Source organism: Amphiura filiformis, chromosome 20 (genome assembly GCF_039555335.1).
Source record: "Amphiura filiformis chromosome 20, Afil_fr2py, whole genome shotgun sequence".
NCBI lineage: Eukaryota > Metazoa > Echinodermata > Ophiuroidea > Amphilepidida > Amphiuridae > Amphiura > Amphiura filiformis.
Genome location: NC_092647.1, coordinates 13,961,765 through 13,980,023, shown reverse-complemented (window position 1 = coordinate 13,980,023; position 18,259 = coordinate 13,961,765). Strand labels below are relative to the sequence as shown.

General features: G+C 37.7%; 1 protein-coding gene across 1 annotated transcript in view; it reads left to right on the top strand.

Moving 5' to 3' along the window:
• LOC140142130 (uncharacterized) overlaps positions 1-16,783 on the top strand; it is a 43,699-nt gene extending 26,916 nt beyond the window's left edge. Inside the window, exons 5-10 of the mRNA XM_072164095.1 lie at positions 851-1,659; positions 5,714-5,729; positions 6,000-6,584; positions 11,984-12,238; positions 12,623-13,231; positions 16,173-16,783. Coding sequence (XP_072020196.1) covers positions 851-1,659; positions 5,714-5,729; positions 6,000-6,584; positions 11,984-12,238; positions 12,623-13,231; positions 16,173-16,783 — 2,885 coding nt within the window. The remainder of the gene's footprint in view (positions 1-850; positions 1,660-5,713; positions 5,730-5,999; positions 6,585-11,983; positions 12,239-12,622; positions 13,232-16,172) is intronic.
• The last annotated feature ends 1,476 nt before the right edge of the window (positions 16,784-18,259 follow it).

Genomic DNA, 18,259 nt, shown 5'->3' with positions numbered 1-18,259 from the left:
ACAGCGACCTAACCATGACAATACCCTGACCATGCCACAACAACACAACCACAGCGACCTAACCATGACAATTACCTTGACCAAGCCACAACAACACAACCACAGCGACCTAACCATGACAATACCCTGACCATGCCACAACAACACAACCACAGCGACCTAACCATGAAAATACCCTGACCATGCCACAACAACACAACCACAGCGACCTAACCATGACAATTACCTTGACCAAGCCACAACAACACAACCACAACGACCTAACCATGACAATACCCTGACCATGCCACAACAACACAACCACAGCGACCTAACCATGACAATACCCTGACCATGCCACAACAACACAAACACAGCGACCTAACCATGACAATACCCTGACCATGCCACAACAACACAACCACAGCGACCTAACCATGTCAATTACCTTGACATAGTCACAACCACAGAACCACAGCGACCTAACCATGACAATTACCTTGACATAGCCACAACAACACAACCACAGCGACCTAACCTTGACAATTACCTTGCCATGGCAACAACAACACAACCACAGCGACCTAACCATGACAATTACCTTGACATAGCCACAACAACACAACCACAACGACCTAACCATGACAATTACCTTGACATAGCCACAACAACGCAACCACAGCGACCTAACCATGACAATTACCTTGACATGGCAACAACAACACAACTACAGCGACCTAACCATGACAATTACCTTGACATAGCCACAACAACGCAACCACAGCGACCTAACCATGCCAATTACCTTGATATAGCCGCGCCACAACAACACAACCACAGCATCCTAACCATGACAATTACCTTGACATAGCCACAACAACGCAACCACAGCGCCCTAACCACGACAATTACCTTAACATGGCAACAACAACAACACAACCACAGCGACCTAACCATGACAATTACCTTGACATAGCCACAACAACGCAACCACAGCGACCTAACCATGACAATTACCTTGACATGGCAACAACAACACAACCACAGCGACCTAACCATGACAATTACCTTGACATAGCCACAACAACGCAACCACAGCGACCTAACCATGACAATTACCTTGACATGGCAACAACAACACAACCACAGCGACCTATCCATGACAATTACCTTGACATAGCCACAACAACGCAACCACAGCGACCTAACCATGACAATTACCTTGACATGGCAACAACAACACAACCACAGCGACCTAACCATGACAATTACCTTGACATAGCCACAACAACGCAACCACAACGACCTAACCATGACAATTACCTTGATATGGCAACAACAACACAACCACAGCGACCTAACCATGACAATAACCTTGACATAGTCACAACAACACAACCACAACGACCTAACCATGACAATTACCTTGACATAGCCACAACAACACAACCACAGCGACCTTACCATGACAATTACCTTGACATAGCCACAACAACGCAACCACAGCGACCTAACCATGACAATTACCTTGACATAGCCACAACAACGCAACCACAGCGACCTAACCATGACAATTACCTTGATATAGCCGCGCCACAACAACACAACCACAGCGACCTAACCATTACAATTACTTTGACCAAGCCACAACGACGCAACCACGACACAATGAGGCACGAGGTATATATTTGCAAACAATATACTGTAAATAGATAATTCAAAATTGATATTTAATGTTGATAGCATTGGTGATTCCATCTTGGTTATCTACTGTAGATAGCATTGATGATTCCAATTTGCTATCCACTGTAGATAGCGTAGATGATTCCAATTCGTTATCTACTGTAGATAGCATTGTGATACCAATTTGCTATCTACTGTAGATATCATTAATAGTTCTACTTAGCTATCTACTGAGTTCAAATTGCTCTCTACTGTAGATAGCATGATTCCAATTTGCTTTCTAATGTAGATAGCATTGATAAGTTCAATTTGCTATCTACTGTAGATAAATTTGATGATTCCAATTTGCTACCTACTGTAGATAGCAGAGATGGTTCCAATTCGCCATTAACTGTATGTAGTATTAAGATACCAATTTGCTATCTTCTGTAAATAGCATTGACGAGTTCCAATTTATTATCTACTGTAGATAAATTTGATGATTCTACTTTGATATCGTAGAAAATATTGATGAGTTCCATTTGCTATCTACTTTAGATAGCCTTGATGATTCCAATTCGATATCTACTGTAGATAGCATTGAGATACTAATTTGCTATCTACTGTAGATAGCATTAATAATTCTACTTAGCTATCTACTAAGTTCCATTTGCATGAGTCCAATTTGCTATCTATTGTAGATAGTATTGATGAGTTCAATTTGTATTGTAGATAAATTTGATGATTCTAATTTGCTATCTACTGTAGATAGCAGAGATGGTCCATTCGCCATTAACTGTATGTAGCATTATACCAATTGGCTATCTTCTGTAGATAGCATCGATGAGTTCCAATTTATTATCTACTGTAGCTGTAGATAGAATTGATGAGTTCAATATGATATCTACTGTAGATAGCATTAATGATTCCACTTTGCTATGTACTGTTGAAAGTATTGATGAGTCCAATTTGCTATCTACACAAGAGTCCAATTTGCCATCTGCACAAGAAACATAAATGTCCAAGGAAATAACGGATACGAACATGAAGTTTAATATTTAGAGGTCTTTCTAAAGGTCACAATTATTTCTGTTGGTGTGATTTTTTGCTTGTTAAAATTACTAAATATATTCCTCAATTTCAATTATCAAGTAAAAAAAGCGCAATCCTGGCGGCCATTTTGAAATTCAATATGGCTGCCCTCTGCAGCATGTCAAACAATGACACTGTACAACATGGGTTGTCCTGAGTCTAGGTAGTATTATGTAGAAGATATTTTCTAAAGAGGTGATTTATTTCAGGGCTTAGACCATCAAATAACTTCTCCATTGAAAAGCACGTAAAAATCAACTGTTTTAAGCGCCGTTTTCTACGTGGTATGACAAAATTTTTCACTTTTTTCACGTCATCCCTGTATTAATTAAGGACTGAAATTTCATTTTAAGCTTCAATTTTGTAGATTCAGTTTTTTATCAAAAATGTTGAAAAGCGACGCCAAAACTATATAGCATTAAAACTTGTTCCGTTAGCAGTAATTCGGACAGGGCCTACTTTTCTTGTGAAATCGATTTGTATAATTTCATATCTATTTTAGTCATTAATAGGTTAGCATCTTTCATTTAAATCAGAACATGCCAACCTCACGAAGAACACGGTCCCTAAGGACACCACATTGTCTCCAGTAGTCATATACTTTAAACCGGAACTCCATTGCACCTTTCGCGCAGTGATTTGGTGTAATGCGCCCTTCAAAGGTAATGTTCCCCTCCACTATATCAGTGACTATGTTCGATATAAGGAAGGTATGTTGTCTTCGTTGTTATAGTAGATAGGCTTTATTGTTTTAATTTTACCATACTGCAGTTACTGTCCGTTTTCCTATACACAATACACAGTGCTCTCACCATTGACGCGTGACCCTACAAATGATGTATGTTGGGAGAATGGACACTTGCCTAGTTAACATCACTGTGTGAAAAATAACCAGCCAATATTGTATTTATTCTCCAAAACTTCTAGCAAATATATTTCTCTAACATGACCTAAAATTACAGCTAGGTTAGATGTTCAGAAATGGTCGCACTTTTGTAAAATATGAGTGAGGGCAAGGCATAGCTAGCCAAATCCCCGTGTTATTTGAATGGAGATTTGACCGAAAATATTGGTATCGGACCGCTCACTTCTGAAGGATGCCACAAAAAAACCGGTAAAAGCTACATTTAAATTATTCTAAATAGGTTCTAGAAAATAAAGTTTTGTAACATGTCCTAAATTTTTAGCTAATTTAGGTGTTTGGAGAGGGTCGTACTTTTGTGTTTTAAGAAGGACATGTAAACGACAGATAACACCAAAAATATGAAGAAATTATTTCTAAACCGTGTTAAGTCAAAAATCATTATGTTGCTCATTTTCAAGAATGCTGGTTTACAAAAAGCACGACATTGTCTGATTTCGTGAACAAAGCCACACATAACATTGTTTCCTTTCGTTTCCTTTATAATCGGTTACCCAACTGAAGCTATGAATACCAGCTTTATTGCGATATCGCACATGAAAACAGTCACTTGTGCACAACCAGAGAAGATCCGATTTAATCAGTTGAGCTGTTTCAATGAGTGTTATCTTGGTTTAATAGCTTTTAATGGGGTTAAGTCCTGCAAAGGTCGAGATGAATTCTACTGTAGACATGACTGCATCATGCCAGCAAGAGTTTTATGTTGACCAATCAGAATTGAACTCATGGACAATTCATATTAAATACTTTAACCCTAGAACTACGAAGGGAGGGGTGGTTTGTACCACCCCATATTTTTATCCGTCATAAAAAATGCGTGTCTTAATGCCCAAACGACTTAAAGGGACCATTCAAAGAAAATATTATTTGGTATCAAAATAAAGCCCATAAATATAGAATCAATATCTGAAACAACTGAAGAACTAACTATTTTAGAAATAAAATTACAACGAAAACAACGTACTCGGTTTACCCCCTTCCGACGACATCGCGCGTGGTTTATCAAAAATAGAAAATTTGGCGCTTTTCCGATGACGTCATTGTGGTTACGCATTTTGTGTTGTGCCGACATTTTTGCCGGGACAAAAATGACAACAGCGATCGAGATCTAAATATCAGTACGTAATAGGTGAATGATTACCGTATTATCATGAATATCGTTGTTTGACCTTGGTAGATAGGTTTCACGCTTTAACTACACGCGCCCTTAATTTTTAGTGATGATACTGGGCTTTTACAGGGAGGGCGCTCTCTCATTTCTATAAAATCCATACATAGCGCCATTAGGCGAACGTTTACGGTAATTTATGACCAGTACATGTATTATAACAAAGGGTTTTGTTTATTTGGATTGTTTGACAATAACCTTGTATAACATAAAGTCTCCAAATGGCGGCATATTCCATTGGGTCAAGTCATACAAACTTAATGGGACAGTCTGATGTTAACTCCCTACTCTTTTTTAATCTGGCTGCGAGACACATGTATTGGTATGGGTCTCTGTACGCGAGACTGAAATGGCGGCATATTCCATTGGGTCAAGTCATACGGATTGGGACAGTCCGATGTTAACACCTACTCTTTTTGAATTTGACTGCGACACTTATATTGGTATGGGTTTCTGTAGGCGAGACCGATGACTTAATGTTTTATCTGAGGAACGGAGTACTCTCATGGCACAATGTCCAATTCTAAATAAAGCATGGGGAGAGCGGAAATATGTTGCCAATTAAATTCAGATTAGACGTTTTATGCCACCGCTGGGAACTGAACCCGAGACCTGGTGCACCAAACATGCCAAAGGCGAGTACGCTAAACATTTGGTCATGCTATTTCTGAACACCAGAAATGACTTGGAAATAAACAAAAACAAACTTTTATTATTTCTATTGATTGTATTTTGTCCGTACGAGGAGCCATTTGGAAATTGAGAAATTTTATGAAATTGATGGAAAAGTCAAATGAAGTAGAATTAGTGATTAGGTTAATAATGACACAGGTCGCTAATGTTCGCCTCTGTTTGCCTCAATTACATGATATATTTATTATTTGTTTCAGGATTGCTTCCAAGAAGGTCACGTGTAGGGGGGTACCTGATGCCTCACGTGTGTAAATATTGCAGTAGGTTCTTTAATAATAATCATCGATATCTGCGTCATCTACGTCATCATGAGCAGTGGATTCGTACATACTGGTATGACTATAAGAAGAAGATGATACCGATACCAAGAAGAAAAAAACCCTTCAATAATAGCCAAGAGAGTAGAAGAGATGTTTTTCTGACATCACATCTCTTGATCAATGGACAGGTGAAAATGACACATCAAGCAAACAAACGAATGAGAACGATTCGCAATTGGCATTTTACGAACCCATACCAATGAGAAGCCTTACATATGTCAGTACTGTAATAAAGGCTTCGCAGTATCATCTAACTTAAAAATACATGAACGAATTCATATCCAAGAGAAGCCCTTCATATGCCAATACTGCAATAAAGGCTTCACACAGTCTCGTTACTTGAAACTTCTTGAACGAATTCATACGAAAGAGAAACCTTACAAATGCCAGTATTGCATCAAAGGCTTCGCACAGTCAGGTCACTTGAAAATACATGAACGAACTCATACCAAAGAGAAGCCTTACATATGCCAATACTGCAACAAAGGCTTCACACAGTCTAGTAAGTTGAAAATACATGAACGAACCCACACCAAAGAGAAACCTTACAAATGTCAATACTGCAATAAAGGCTTCACAGAATCAGGTCATTTGAAGGAACATGAACGAATTCACACCAAAAAGACACCTTACATATGCCAATATTGCAACAAAGGCTTTACAAAGTCAGGTAACTTGAAAAAACATGAACGAATTCATCATACGAAAGAGAAACCTATACATATGCCAATCCTGCAACAAATGCTTCGCACAGTCTGGTGACTTGAAATACATGAACGAATTCATACGAAAGAGAAGCCTTACATATGCCAATACTGTAATAAAGGCTTCACACAGTCTTGGAGCTTAAAAACACATACACGAACCCATACCAAAGAGAATCTTTACAGATGTCAGCATTGCAGTAAAGGCTTCACACAGTAAGGTACCTTGAAAAAGCATGAACGAACCTATACCACTAGAGGAACCTTACATGTGTCAATACTACAATAAAGGCTTAATAGTGTTATGTAGTTTGAAATAAACCGAGCCCATATCATAGAGAAACCTTATATAAAGGCTTCAAAGTGTCAGTTAATTTAAATCACATCAATAAAATACAGTAATAAACCAATATTAATTATCTTCAATGACATGAACAAATTCATAAGAGATATCTTTTAAATGCTAATGTACGCAGCAAATCGTCACTATTAGGAGGCTTGTTGAAGACCGAATTAAAAAGACTACGTAGTTTGCGTGTTTGGCGTCCTGTCAACCAAAATGCTGTACTGTGCAGGTCAACAGCCAATCACGTCGCGCCTTTGCCCTGACGTCAGACGCAAACTAGTCTTTGTAATTGGGTCTTCAATTATAAAGATAGATGAACAAACCCATACAATATTAGACAAGTCAATTTAAGGAAAATAATGGGTAATCGTTTACAAATTTGGAATATCAATGGTTTTGGTTGCTAGTAACTCTAAGCACCTTCCTCAACAACATATCAAAAAAGGAGAAAAATGGAAGTAGGGAAAAATGCTAATTTCTATCAAAAAAAAATGGTCGCTAATGCAGGGATCATTTCAAAATTGGGCGAATATGGAAAAAACAAACCATCTAATTGTATTTCTCACATTATTAGGATTCAGAAAACGTATAGTTTAACCTATCTCCGATGTGATGTGCAGTTCTTGAGTTATAGGCATAAATCAAATTTTGGACTCCACCATTGTCCATAGGGTACAAAAGAATAGTTTGCAACATTGGCTTAGGAAGATTTTTAACATGGGGGGGCTGAAAATTGAAAAATCTTTGCAAAATATAGGTCAAAAACACCATTTTCCGTGTATTTTATCATACTTTTTTAAACTTCACTTAGGATTATTGGGGGCGGGGACTGAAAGGTATTCCAGCCCCCGCACCAAAATTATTGAGGGGGCTGAGCCCCACCAAGCCTCCCGGTTCCTAAGCCTATGTGCAATATATCAGCAGGTGTTTCGTTACCCGGGTAACAGAACAAAAGAGCCAAACGCTTACTGCCTTTAATTGATATTTAAGTATAAAAACCTGTTTAAAGTAAAGTCATGTAATCTGGGTCCCAGACAATTAGATCCCGCCACACTTCGGCAAATCTTAAATCATAAATATCGCTGACAAAATATTTTATTTCTGTTAACCAGACTTGAAAATCACTTAATAATAAACTACGTAACTGTTTCAATGGTAATTTTGTATGCGTAAATGAATTGATTTCTTTGCATAATATTCGACCTTTGATCCCGACCTTTGGTCATAGTTGGATATCGAAGGTGAATATACGAGTAGAAATCCGCATTACAATAATCAGTAGTATAATTATAACATTAAGAGATTCTACTTCGAATATTCACTGAACACTGTATTTTCAACCAAACTTCATCGTCAGAAGGTGAATTAACCCCGTAACCTGGAACCAATATAATTATATAACTAACGATTTGAGCATCAGCTTAAAGAAGCGTGGATTGCATATATCAGTTGTAGCCAAGAAGAGTTCTTTCATTTCAAAGTAAGTAATACCTTCTTCATTTAAACTGCTAGCTCCAAACATAATAATATTTCTAGAAAATTATTAAATTGCGGAACCACAGCAGGTACAGAAATATGATATGACAGGAAGTCTATGAAGTTCGTTCCTCGACGTGTAAACTTTCTGTTTAAAATCTGTCATTTTTGCAAATGTTAAATAGGGTATGGTAAAATGTGACGCGTCCTGTGCAGAGTAAAATTAATGTTGAACAAGTTACATGGTTTGGGATTTATTTATGCTTGTCGTTATCATTTTGAATGATTAACAATAGTGCTTCCGGTAGGATGATACTTAAAGTTATAATCCGAAAAATTTACATAATATCCGTAATTAAGTTAGTGGAATTACTTCCTTTAACGGTTATTCATAAAAGGCGAGATCGATGCGACCAGGTAAAATTGACAAGTTGAGTCTCAAGAATATGGTAGCATACTCTTCTATCACCAGTATTATAACAAAAGATTTTTGTTTATTAGGATTACCTGACAATAACCCTGTATAACAGATAACACAAGGGCGCCTTCAAATGGCGGCATATTCCATTGGATCACGAAATACAAATTGTGACAGCCGATGTTAACACCCTATTCTTTTTGTGGCGCCCTCTATTGTGGCGCCCTCTACGGAGGGGCCACATATAGGCATGTACTTTGTGAAAGGCTTCTAATTTCAGTCTTGCTAGATTTACTCCTTAATTGTTTTGCTAAAATTATGCCCAGCTCAGAAATAAAACCACAATATGCTAGGATTTTATTTTATTATTGTTTTCTGATATGCACGGGATAAAATGATGTGTGTATATTCTTTGTTTAAAATACAAAATTAATGGACTTATAAAAACACCAAATAACCCGTGACCTTTGTATGGTTTAAACCAGTTTACCGCCTCTTAGAACCCGATAGACGGTGACATTTGACCATTCTAATTATGTATGTTTTGAACATGTTTGCACATGAACTAGTTGTTTACAGTGTGAAGAATCTACAACATGCTCATCTATCAGGGCACAGTTCTTTAACCCCAATACATTTGTGCATTCATTGAATGACCTTTGAAAATGTGAGTACAAAAACTCATACTTTGCAAATTAAGGTCAAATTTTGCACTATGATTGTTTAATTGAGGTTATTGATAATATAGTGATTGCACACAGTGCACCTAATCCTTAAACCAACACCAATTAATTATAGTTGACCAACACAACCACTGACCAAACATGAAATCACTAATGGTTTATGTGCTTGAATACAGCTCAGTATCTTTGTGGTGACTATCTCTGATAAAAAACAAAACATTAATTAACGAAAATCAATCCTGGTCAGCAGAGAAAGGAATAAATTTGGAAGACATGACTGTGTTGAAGGTCAGAAGTTTATTTGCAAAAATAATATTTATTGTAATATGCCTAACTGCTGGGAAGGGTTCCTAGCAAGGTAAAGTGAAAGAAACCCCAATGGCTATTTTGTCTGTTTAAAATAGAGTTCTATGGTCGACTTAAAGTCATAATTATGACGTAATTTTGTTATTTATTAATTAATTTTTAGCAGAATTAATAACATAAAAATGGGCTGTGCCCGTTTCATGAAGAATAACGATCGATCTTACCCTTGATTTAACAGGCCTGTCAATTTCTTGGTATTGTTTGATATGAAAGGAGGGTATGATTGTTTTGTATTAGTTTAAGTATTTCCTAGCCTCTCTTAGCCACATGGTTGGCTACAAAAGACACAGAGTAGCCTATACCTTATAAACTGGCATGAGTGCGCCGACCCCAAGTTTTCAACATTTCAGGATTGTTTCTGGACGGAGGTCGGGTGAAAAACGAAATTACGTTTACATGACTTTGTCGAAATTCGTCGTGTGACAAGAATGAGTGTATAGCTGACTAGGGGGAAGCTTACTTATTTGTGTCTTCTAGTTATCCATCATATACCCTAGGCCCTGATAACGAAATTCAACAATATTCAATATCCAAAGCAATATCCTCACTACAACGGCCCCCAAAACAGAACTCCCACCCCACATAATCGCAAATTGACACGAAAGCTTCATTCCATGAAGCATTTCTCTCGTATTTGATCATCTTCTACTCTTCCCTAAAAAAATCATTATAATACCAAATCTAATCACCATGGAATTCACCATATCCCGTCCAGCTCACATTGGGCGCCACATTCCTTTTTTAAAGGAATTTTTATTGAATCTGTCTGCGAGACACAATGTATTAGTATGGGTCTCTGTACGCAAGACCGACGGCTTAATGTTTCATCCGAAGAACGGAGTGGCACATTGTCTAATTCTAAATAAAACATGGAGAGAGCGGAAGTATGTTGCCAATTAAATTCAGATCATACTTCTTTTGCCACCGCTAGGAACTGAACCGGGGACCTGGTGCACCAAACATGCCAAAGGCGAGTACGCTAACCATTTGTTCACGCTTTCCCTGAAATACCCAAAATGACTTGGGAGTAAACAAAAACAACTTTTACTATTTCTGTTGATTGTTTTTTGTCCGTACGATGAGACATATGGAAAATTGATTATAATATATAACGCCACTGATTGGCAAAATATTTCGAAAAGGCAAGTAATTTTGGCAAATTTAAAATTATCTATAGAAAATCTGAAAATGCCATAATTTTCTAAAATTTCCAGGTCCATTTTCCCATTTCGTGCGTCAAGGCGGCGATACTATGGACAGCCCGTCTCCCTTAGAAACTTGGCGAATTCAACTTGTTTTGGTCAAATTTTGGACATTTTCCAGGCGTGCTTTCAACATTTAAACTTAAAGCAAATTTAGGGAATTAATAATATTGGCATGCCGGGTTTTGTGACTTACTGTGACTCATGGGTTTATTTTACCTTCATAATTCCTTAATGTCTAAAGCTAAGCTTACTTACTCTGCATAAAATGTGTATTTAATTAATGCATGTCTGGTTTTGTGATTTACCTTCATTTACCTTACCATGATTTACCGTCATAATTGACGTTTATGTCTATGCTTACTTGTTTTGCATAAAATGTATAGGGCCTATTCAATGCATACAGGTCACATGGGTTATTATGCATTACTGCTTGTTTGGATTAATGGTTAATTGTGGCATAATGCCGTATTTACAAGGTAACCTAGTGCAATTTCATCTAAAAGTGGTCGGTAGTGTAGGGCTAATGTCAGTCAGAATGCATCGATTAATTGGCACGGGCCAATATAGTCCCTGGACTAGAATTGTTATTTGAAAAAACCAAGAAAAAACAAGAAAAAAAAACCATTGGACCCATGCAATGCTCTTTGGATTGGTCGTCTAAGTGGCGAACTAATTTTAGTCACTTTTCGTGACAAAATACATCATCGGAAAAACAAACACTTGGACTCATGCAATGCTATTTGGATCGTTCATCAAAATGGCGATCTAATTTTAGTTACTTTTCGTGACAAAATACATCGGGGAAAAAATTGACTGAATTTGAATCAATTGAAATTGATGGAAAATTCAATTGAAATAGAAATAGTGAAGAGCCAATAATGACAGCGGTTGCTAAGATTCGCCAATGTTTGCTTCAATTAGATGAATCGATGTTTAATATTCATTTCAGGAATGCTTCCAAGAAGGCCACGAGTAGGGGGGTATCTGATGCCTCACGTGTGTAAATATTGCAGAAGGTTCTTTAATAATAATCCTGGATATCTGCGTCATCTACAACATCATGAGCTGTGGATTCGTGCTTACTGGTATGACTATAAGAAGAAGATGATACCGATATCAAGAAAAAAGAAAAACACCTCCAATAATAGCCCAGATAGCAGAATAGATGGTTTTCAGACGTCACCTTCTCTTGATCAATGGACAGGTGAGAATGACCCATTAAGCACACAAACGAATGAGAACGATTCGCAATCAGTGACATTTTACCAAGGTCATCATTATGAGAAAATGTTTCCAATCAGGAGTGAGGTAAATGTACAAGAACAGAATACCAAAGAGAGGCCTTACATATGTCAATACTGTAACAAAGGCTTCACACAGTCTGGTCACTTGAAAACACATGAACGAACTCATACCAAAGAGAAGCCTTGCATATGCCAATACTGTAACAAATGCTTCACAAAGTCTAGTAACTTGAAAGCACATGAAAGAACTCATACCAAAGAGAAGCCTTACATATGCCAATACTGTAGCAAAGGCTTCACACAGTTAGGTCACTTGAAAACACATGAACGAATTCATACCAAAGGGATGCCTTACATATGCCAATACTGTAATAAAGGCTTCACACAGTTTAATAACTTAAAAAGACATGAACGAACCCATACCAAAGAGACGCCTTACAAATGTCAATACTGTAATAAAAGCTTCACAGAGTCAGGTTACTTGAAAACACATGAACTAATTCATACCAACGGGAAGCCTTATAAATGTCAGTATTGCAATAAAGGCTTCACACAGTCTAGTAACTTGAATAGACATGAACGAATCCATACCAAAGAGAAGCCTTACATATGTCAATATTGTAATAAAGGCTTCACACAGTCTAGTGAGTTGAAAACACATGAACGAATCCATACCAAAGAGAAGCCTTACATATGTCAATACTGTAATAAAGGCTTCACACGGTCTAGTCACTTGAATGAACATGAACGAATTCACACCAAAAAGACACCTTACAAATGTTCATATTGCAACAAAGGCTTTGCACAGTGTAGTAACTTGAAAACACATGAACGAATTCATACAAAAGTGAAGCCTTACACTTGCCAATACTGCAACAAAGGCTTCACACAGTCAGGGAACTTGAAAAAACATGAACGAATACATAATAAAGAGAAGTCTTACATATCAATTTGTAAGCGTTCTTGAGCAAAGTCACAGTTCATTGAATTTACAACCGTATGACAAAACAGGTGAAAATAGTAACTTTTTGCACAATATTTGCAATTAAATTGGGCCATTGATCATTAAAATGAGGCTAGTATATGGACAAATTGTCCATGAAATAAAAGGGCACACTTATATTATATAAGTGTGCCCTTTTATTTCATGACATAAAATTTGAAAATTATTGCAAAGAGCACTTGAGGTTTTGGACTTTAAAACCTACATTTTGGTGAAACATTGTGCTGGGATAGGTCGTTTTCAACAGATTTACCACACCACATTCGAACACTATATGTTCACGAGCAGTACATAGCACACGAGCACACCTTGGAGAGCTCTTTTGATGTTCATTAATGTATAAATGCGCGACCTTCATCACGAGAAATTGGGAATGGACAACAAAAGGTTAACTCCCGGGCCATTGAAAATGTTTATTTGCATAATAAATACAATATTAATATGTCACGCACAAATTCACAAAATATTTCTCATCAAGTTGATATACATATGAATTGTAATATCACAATTGACTAATATATAATAAAGAAGCGGCCTGATTTTATCCATATGTGTAAAACCATTAAATTAGTAATACTTGGTTCAGAGTTTCCTTTTTCTGATAACAAAAACAGTATACGTTCTGTGCATTGAGAATGTTGACACTCCATTCTCTCAAAGCTGGCACACTTCATTTCATGACATCACAGTAGTTTCTAGGTCAAATCTGTCTCGTTTGAAAGAACTCACCGCTTACAGGTTTTGTGGAATATCAATTTTAAACGACTTACTTTCTCAAAAAAAGAAGTCATTTTTATTGTCCTTATAATATGAATGATAATTATGATGTTGTCCGAGTAATATTATGGTCATTTTCACAGAAAGGGTGTAACTTTTGATTTGTAGGGTCAAAATTTCAAAGCACTTAAATATGTTTCTGTTTACTGAAATCATGCATAGAAGCAACTTATATTCCAGTATAATAATGTTTCAAGGCTTAAACCTTTTGATTGATAATAAAAAATTTGACATTTCTATAACATTTTGATTAAAATCTAAGACAAAATGTATTTTACATAAGCTCAGAAAATTATGACATGAAAGCTGGAATACATGTGAAATTCCATTCCAAAGTAAGTCAACAGATATATAAGTTACATTTTATACCATGTTTTGCTATGTTTGTAATTGCAGTTTTGAAAATGTTTAACCTCAAGTGTCATTTACAATGGAAATTTCCCAACCTTACACATATTTTTTAAGTTTTAATTTGGTTCCTAAAGTAATTTGAATGTCTAATTTCATGTACACATACTACTTGATAAAAGGACCTCGCAGCCAAGTTTCACAGAAATTGGAGTTATTTTTTAGAATTGGCAATTCAAGCGATTTGTGCTTCGGAGGCTTCAGTTAACAACACAAGTTATCATAAAAGTAAAATATTTGGCTAACTACTACAAGCTGACATGAAAAAATAGGTAAAAAAATCACAATTACCAATTTTCATGCTTTGCTTTTAAGTATTAAATTTCACAGAAAGTCATTGTTTTGTTTCGGAGGCTTCAATATTATTGCAGAAGTAACACTGTTGGGATCATTTAAGCTGTCATTTCTTGTGTGTAATGAATCAGTAATTCTATGTGGCAGATATTGTAGATTTATCACACATTAATTTGTTCACCCATTGGCTAAGTATAGTGTTAACTTGCATGTGGAGCCTCCGAAACAGGCTTTCTTGGGTATCAGTATATTTGTCAAACATTTACCATAATATCAACACTTTTTTAAATTTATGACATTCTGCACATATCAAGTAACAATTACAATGCAGATATCAGTATGAAACACACCAATTTAGATGTGCATAGATGATCATTAACCTTATTGTTGTTTCGGACACTTCATTTGTTTCGGAGGCTTCAATTGTTAACGAAAAGTTTGTATTGGGTTCCATTTTCAAACAGTGATATGTATCTCCACTGTTTAAAAACAAGTGACTTGAGGTTCTACTTTATTATTATTATTATTAAACCATATCAGTGTTTCTGTAAAAATCATTAAAATTATACATCTCTCCCATCTGTAGTACACTTGCAGTATTTAACATGTCTAATTATGACTAATCCAAATTTTGCCAAAATTATGCAAATTTCTGCTCATTTTAATGCTTACTTTAGATGTCTATGGGTTTTTTTGAGAATTGAAATTAAGGGCGCACAACCATATAATTCTATTTGGTGGTGTGAAATCTGAAGAACCTTGCGGTAAAACAGCACCAAAGTACAAGCAAGCAACAACCAGAACGACAGCTACATTACAAGATTCCTATCATGGCCATTGCACGGGTACACATTGAGTACCTGCACAGTACCAATACTGCGGCTACTGCACAGGTCCACATGACCCTCCAGTAGTGGTCACTGGTACTACACTGGAACTCCCATGGTACCAGCCAAGTTCCTTGAGGACGACGTAATTGGAATATTGTAGTGTACGCAACCACAACCACCAGGCCCGTAACCAGTATTATTATTTTTAGTGGAGGGGGGGCTAATTAGGGAAAAAAATGGAATTTTGACCTTTTTGGGCTAGGAGGGGCGGATTGTAAAGAATTGGACTTTTATTCTCCAAAATCTGGAACTTTTTGACCAAAAGGCATAACCCCCTATTTTTTTTTCGTTCGCTACACTCGCAAATGGGGCTTTTTGGGTCAACAAAGGGGACTTTTTGGGTATTTGGGGATGGGCCTGGCAACCACGCAACCGCAACTATCTAATTTATGATGACGCAAACTTGAATGATACGAGTACAATAATACAAAACAACACTGAACAACACCCACAACAACAGACACAAGCGTGACACAACAACACAACCACAGCGACCTAACCATGACAATTACCTTGACATAGCCACAACAACACAACCACAGCGACCTAACCATGACAATTACCTTGACATAGTCACAACAACACAACCACAGCGACCTAACCATAACAAGTACCTTGACATGGCCACAACGACGCAACCACAGCGACCTAACCATAACAAGTACCTTGACATGGCCACAACGACGCAACCACAGCGACCTAACCATGACAATTACCTTGACATATCCACAACGACGCAACCACAGCGACCTAACCATGACAATTACCTTGACATAGCCACAACAACACAACCACAGCGACCTAACCATGACAATTACCTTGACATATCCACAACAACACAACCACAGCGACCTAACCATGACAATTACCTTGACATAGCCACAACAACGCAACCACAACGACCTAACCATGACAATTACCTTGACATATCCACAACGACGCAGCCACAGCGACCTAACCATGACAATTACCTTGACATAGCCACAACAACACAACCACAGCGACCTAACCATGACAATTACCTTGACATAGCCACAACAACGCAACCACAGCGACCTAACCATGACAATTACCTTGACATATCCACACCAACACAACCAGAGCGACCTAACCATGGCATTACCTTGACATAGCCAAAACAACGCAACTACAACGACCTAACCATGACAATTTCCTTGACATAGCCACAACAACGCAACCACAACGACCTAACCGTGACAATTACCTTGACATAGCCACAACAACACAACCACAGCGACCTAACCATCACAATTACCTTGACATAGCCACAACAACGCAACCACAGCGACCTAACCATGACAATTACCTTGACATATCCACAACAACACAACCACAGCGACCTAACCATGACAATTACCTTGACATAGCCACAACAACACAACCACAGCGACCTAACCATGACAATTACCTTGACATAGCCACAACAACGCAACCACAGTGACCTAACCATGACAATTACCTTGACATAGCCACAACAACGCAACCACAGCGACCTTACCATGACAATTACCTTGACATAGCCACAAGAACACAACTACAACGACCTAACCATGACAATTACCTTGACATAGCTACAACAACGCAACCATAGCGACCTAACCATGACAATAACCTTGACATAGCCACAACAACACAACCACAGCGACCTAACCATTACAATTACCTTGAAATAGCCACAACAACACGACCACAGCGACCTAACCATGACAATAACCTTGACATAGCCACAACAACACAACCACAGCGACCTAACCATTACAATTACCTTGACATAGCCACAGCAACACAACCACAGCGACCTAAGCATGACAATTACCTTGACATAGCCACAACAACACAACCACAGCGACCTAACCATTACAATTACCTTGACATAGCCACAACAACACGACCACAGCGACCTAACCATCACAATTACCTTGACATAGCCACAACAACGCAACCACAGCGACCTAACCATGACAATAACCTTGACAGAGCCACAACAACACAACCACAGGGACCTAACCATTACAATTACCTTGACATAGCCACAACAACACGACCACAGCGACCTAACCATGACAATTACCTTGACATAGCCACAACAACACAACCACAGCGACCTAACCATGACAATTACCTTGACATAGCCACGACACGCAACCACAACGACCTAACCATGACAATTACCTTGACATATCCACAACGACGCAACCACAGCGACCTAACCATCACAATTACCTTGACATAGCCACAACAACGCAACCACAGCGACCTAACCATGACAATAACCTTGACAGAGCCACAACAACACAACCACAGGGACCTAACCATTACAATTACCTTGACATAGCCACAACAACACGACCACAGCGACCTAACCATGACAATTACCTTGACATAGCCACAACAACACGACCACAGCGACCTAACCATGACAATTACCTTGACATAGCCACGACAACATAAAGCATATATATAACCAAAACACAGGTATATATAACTGAGTCCAGTATTTGCATTGATGATACAAAACAAATATTTAATGTACATAGCATTGATGATTCCAATAATATTTGGTTATCTACTGTAAATAGCATCGAGAT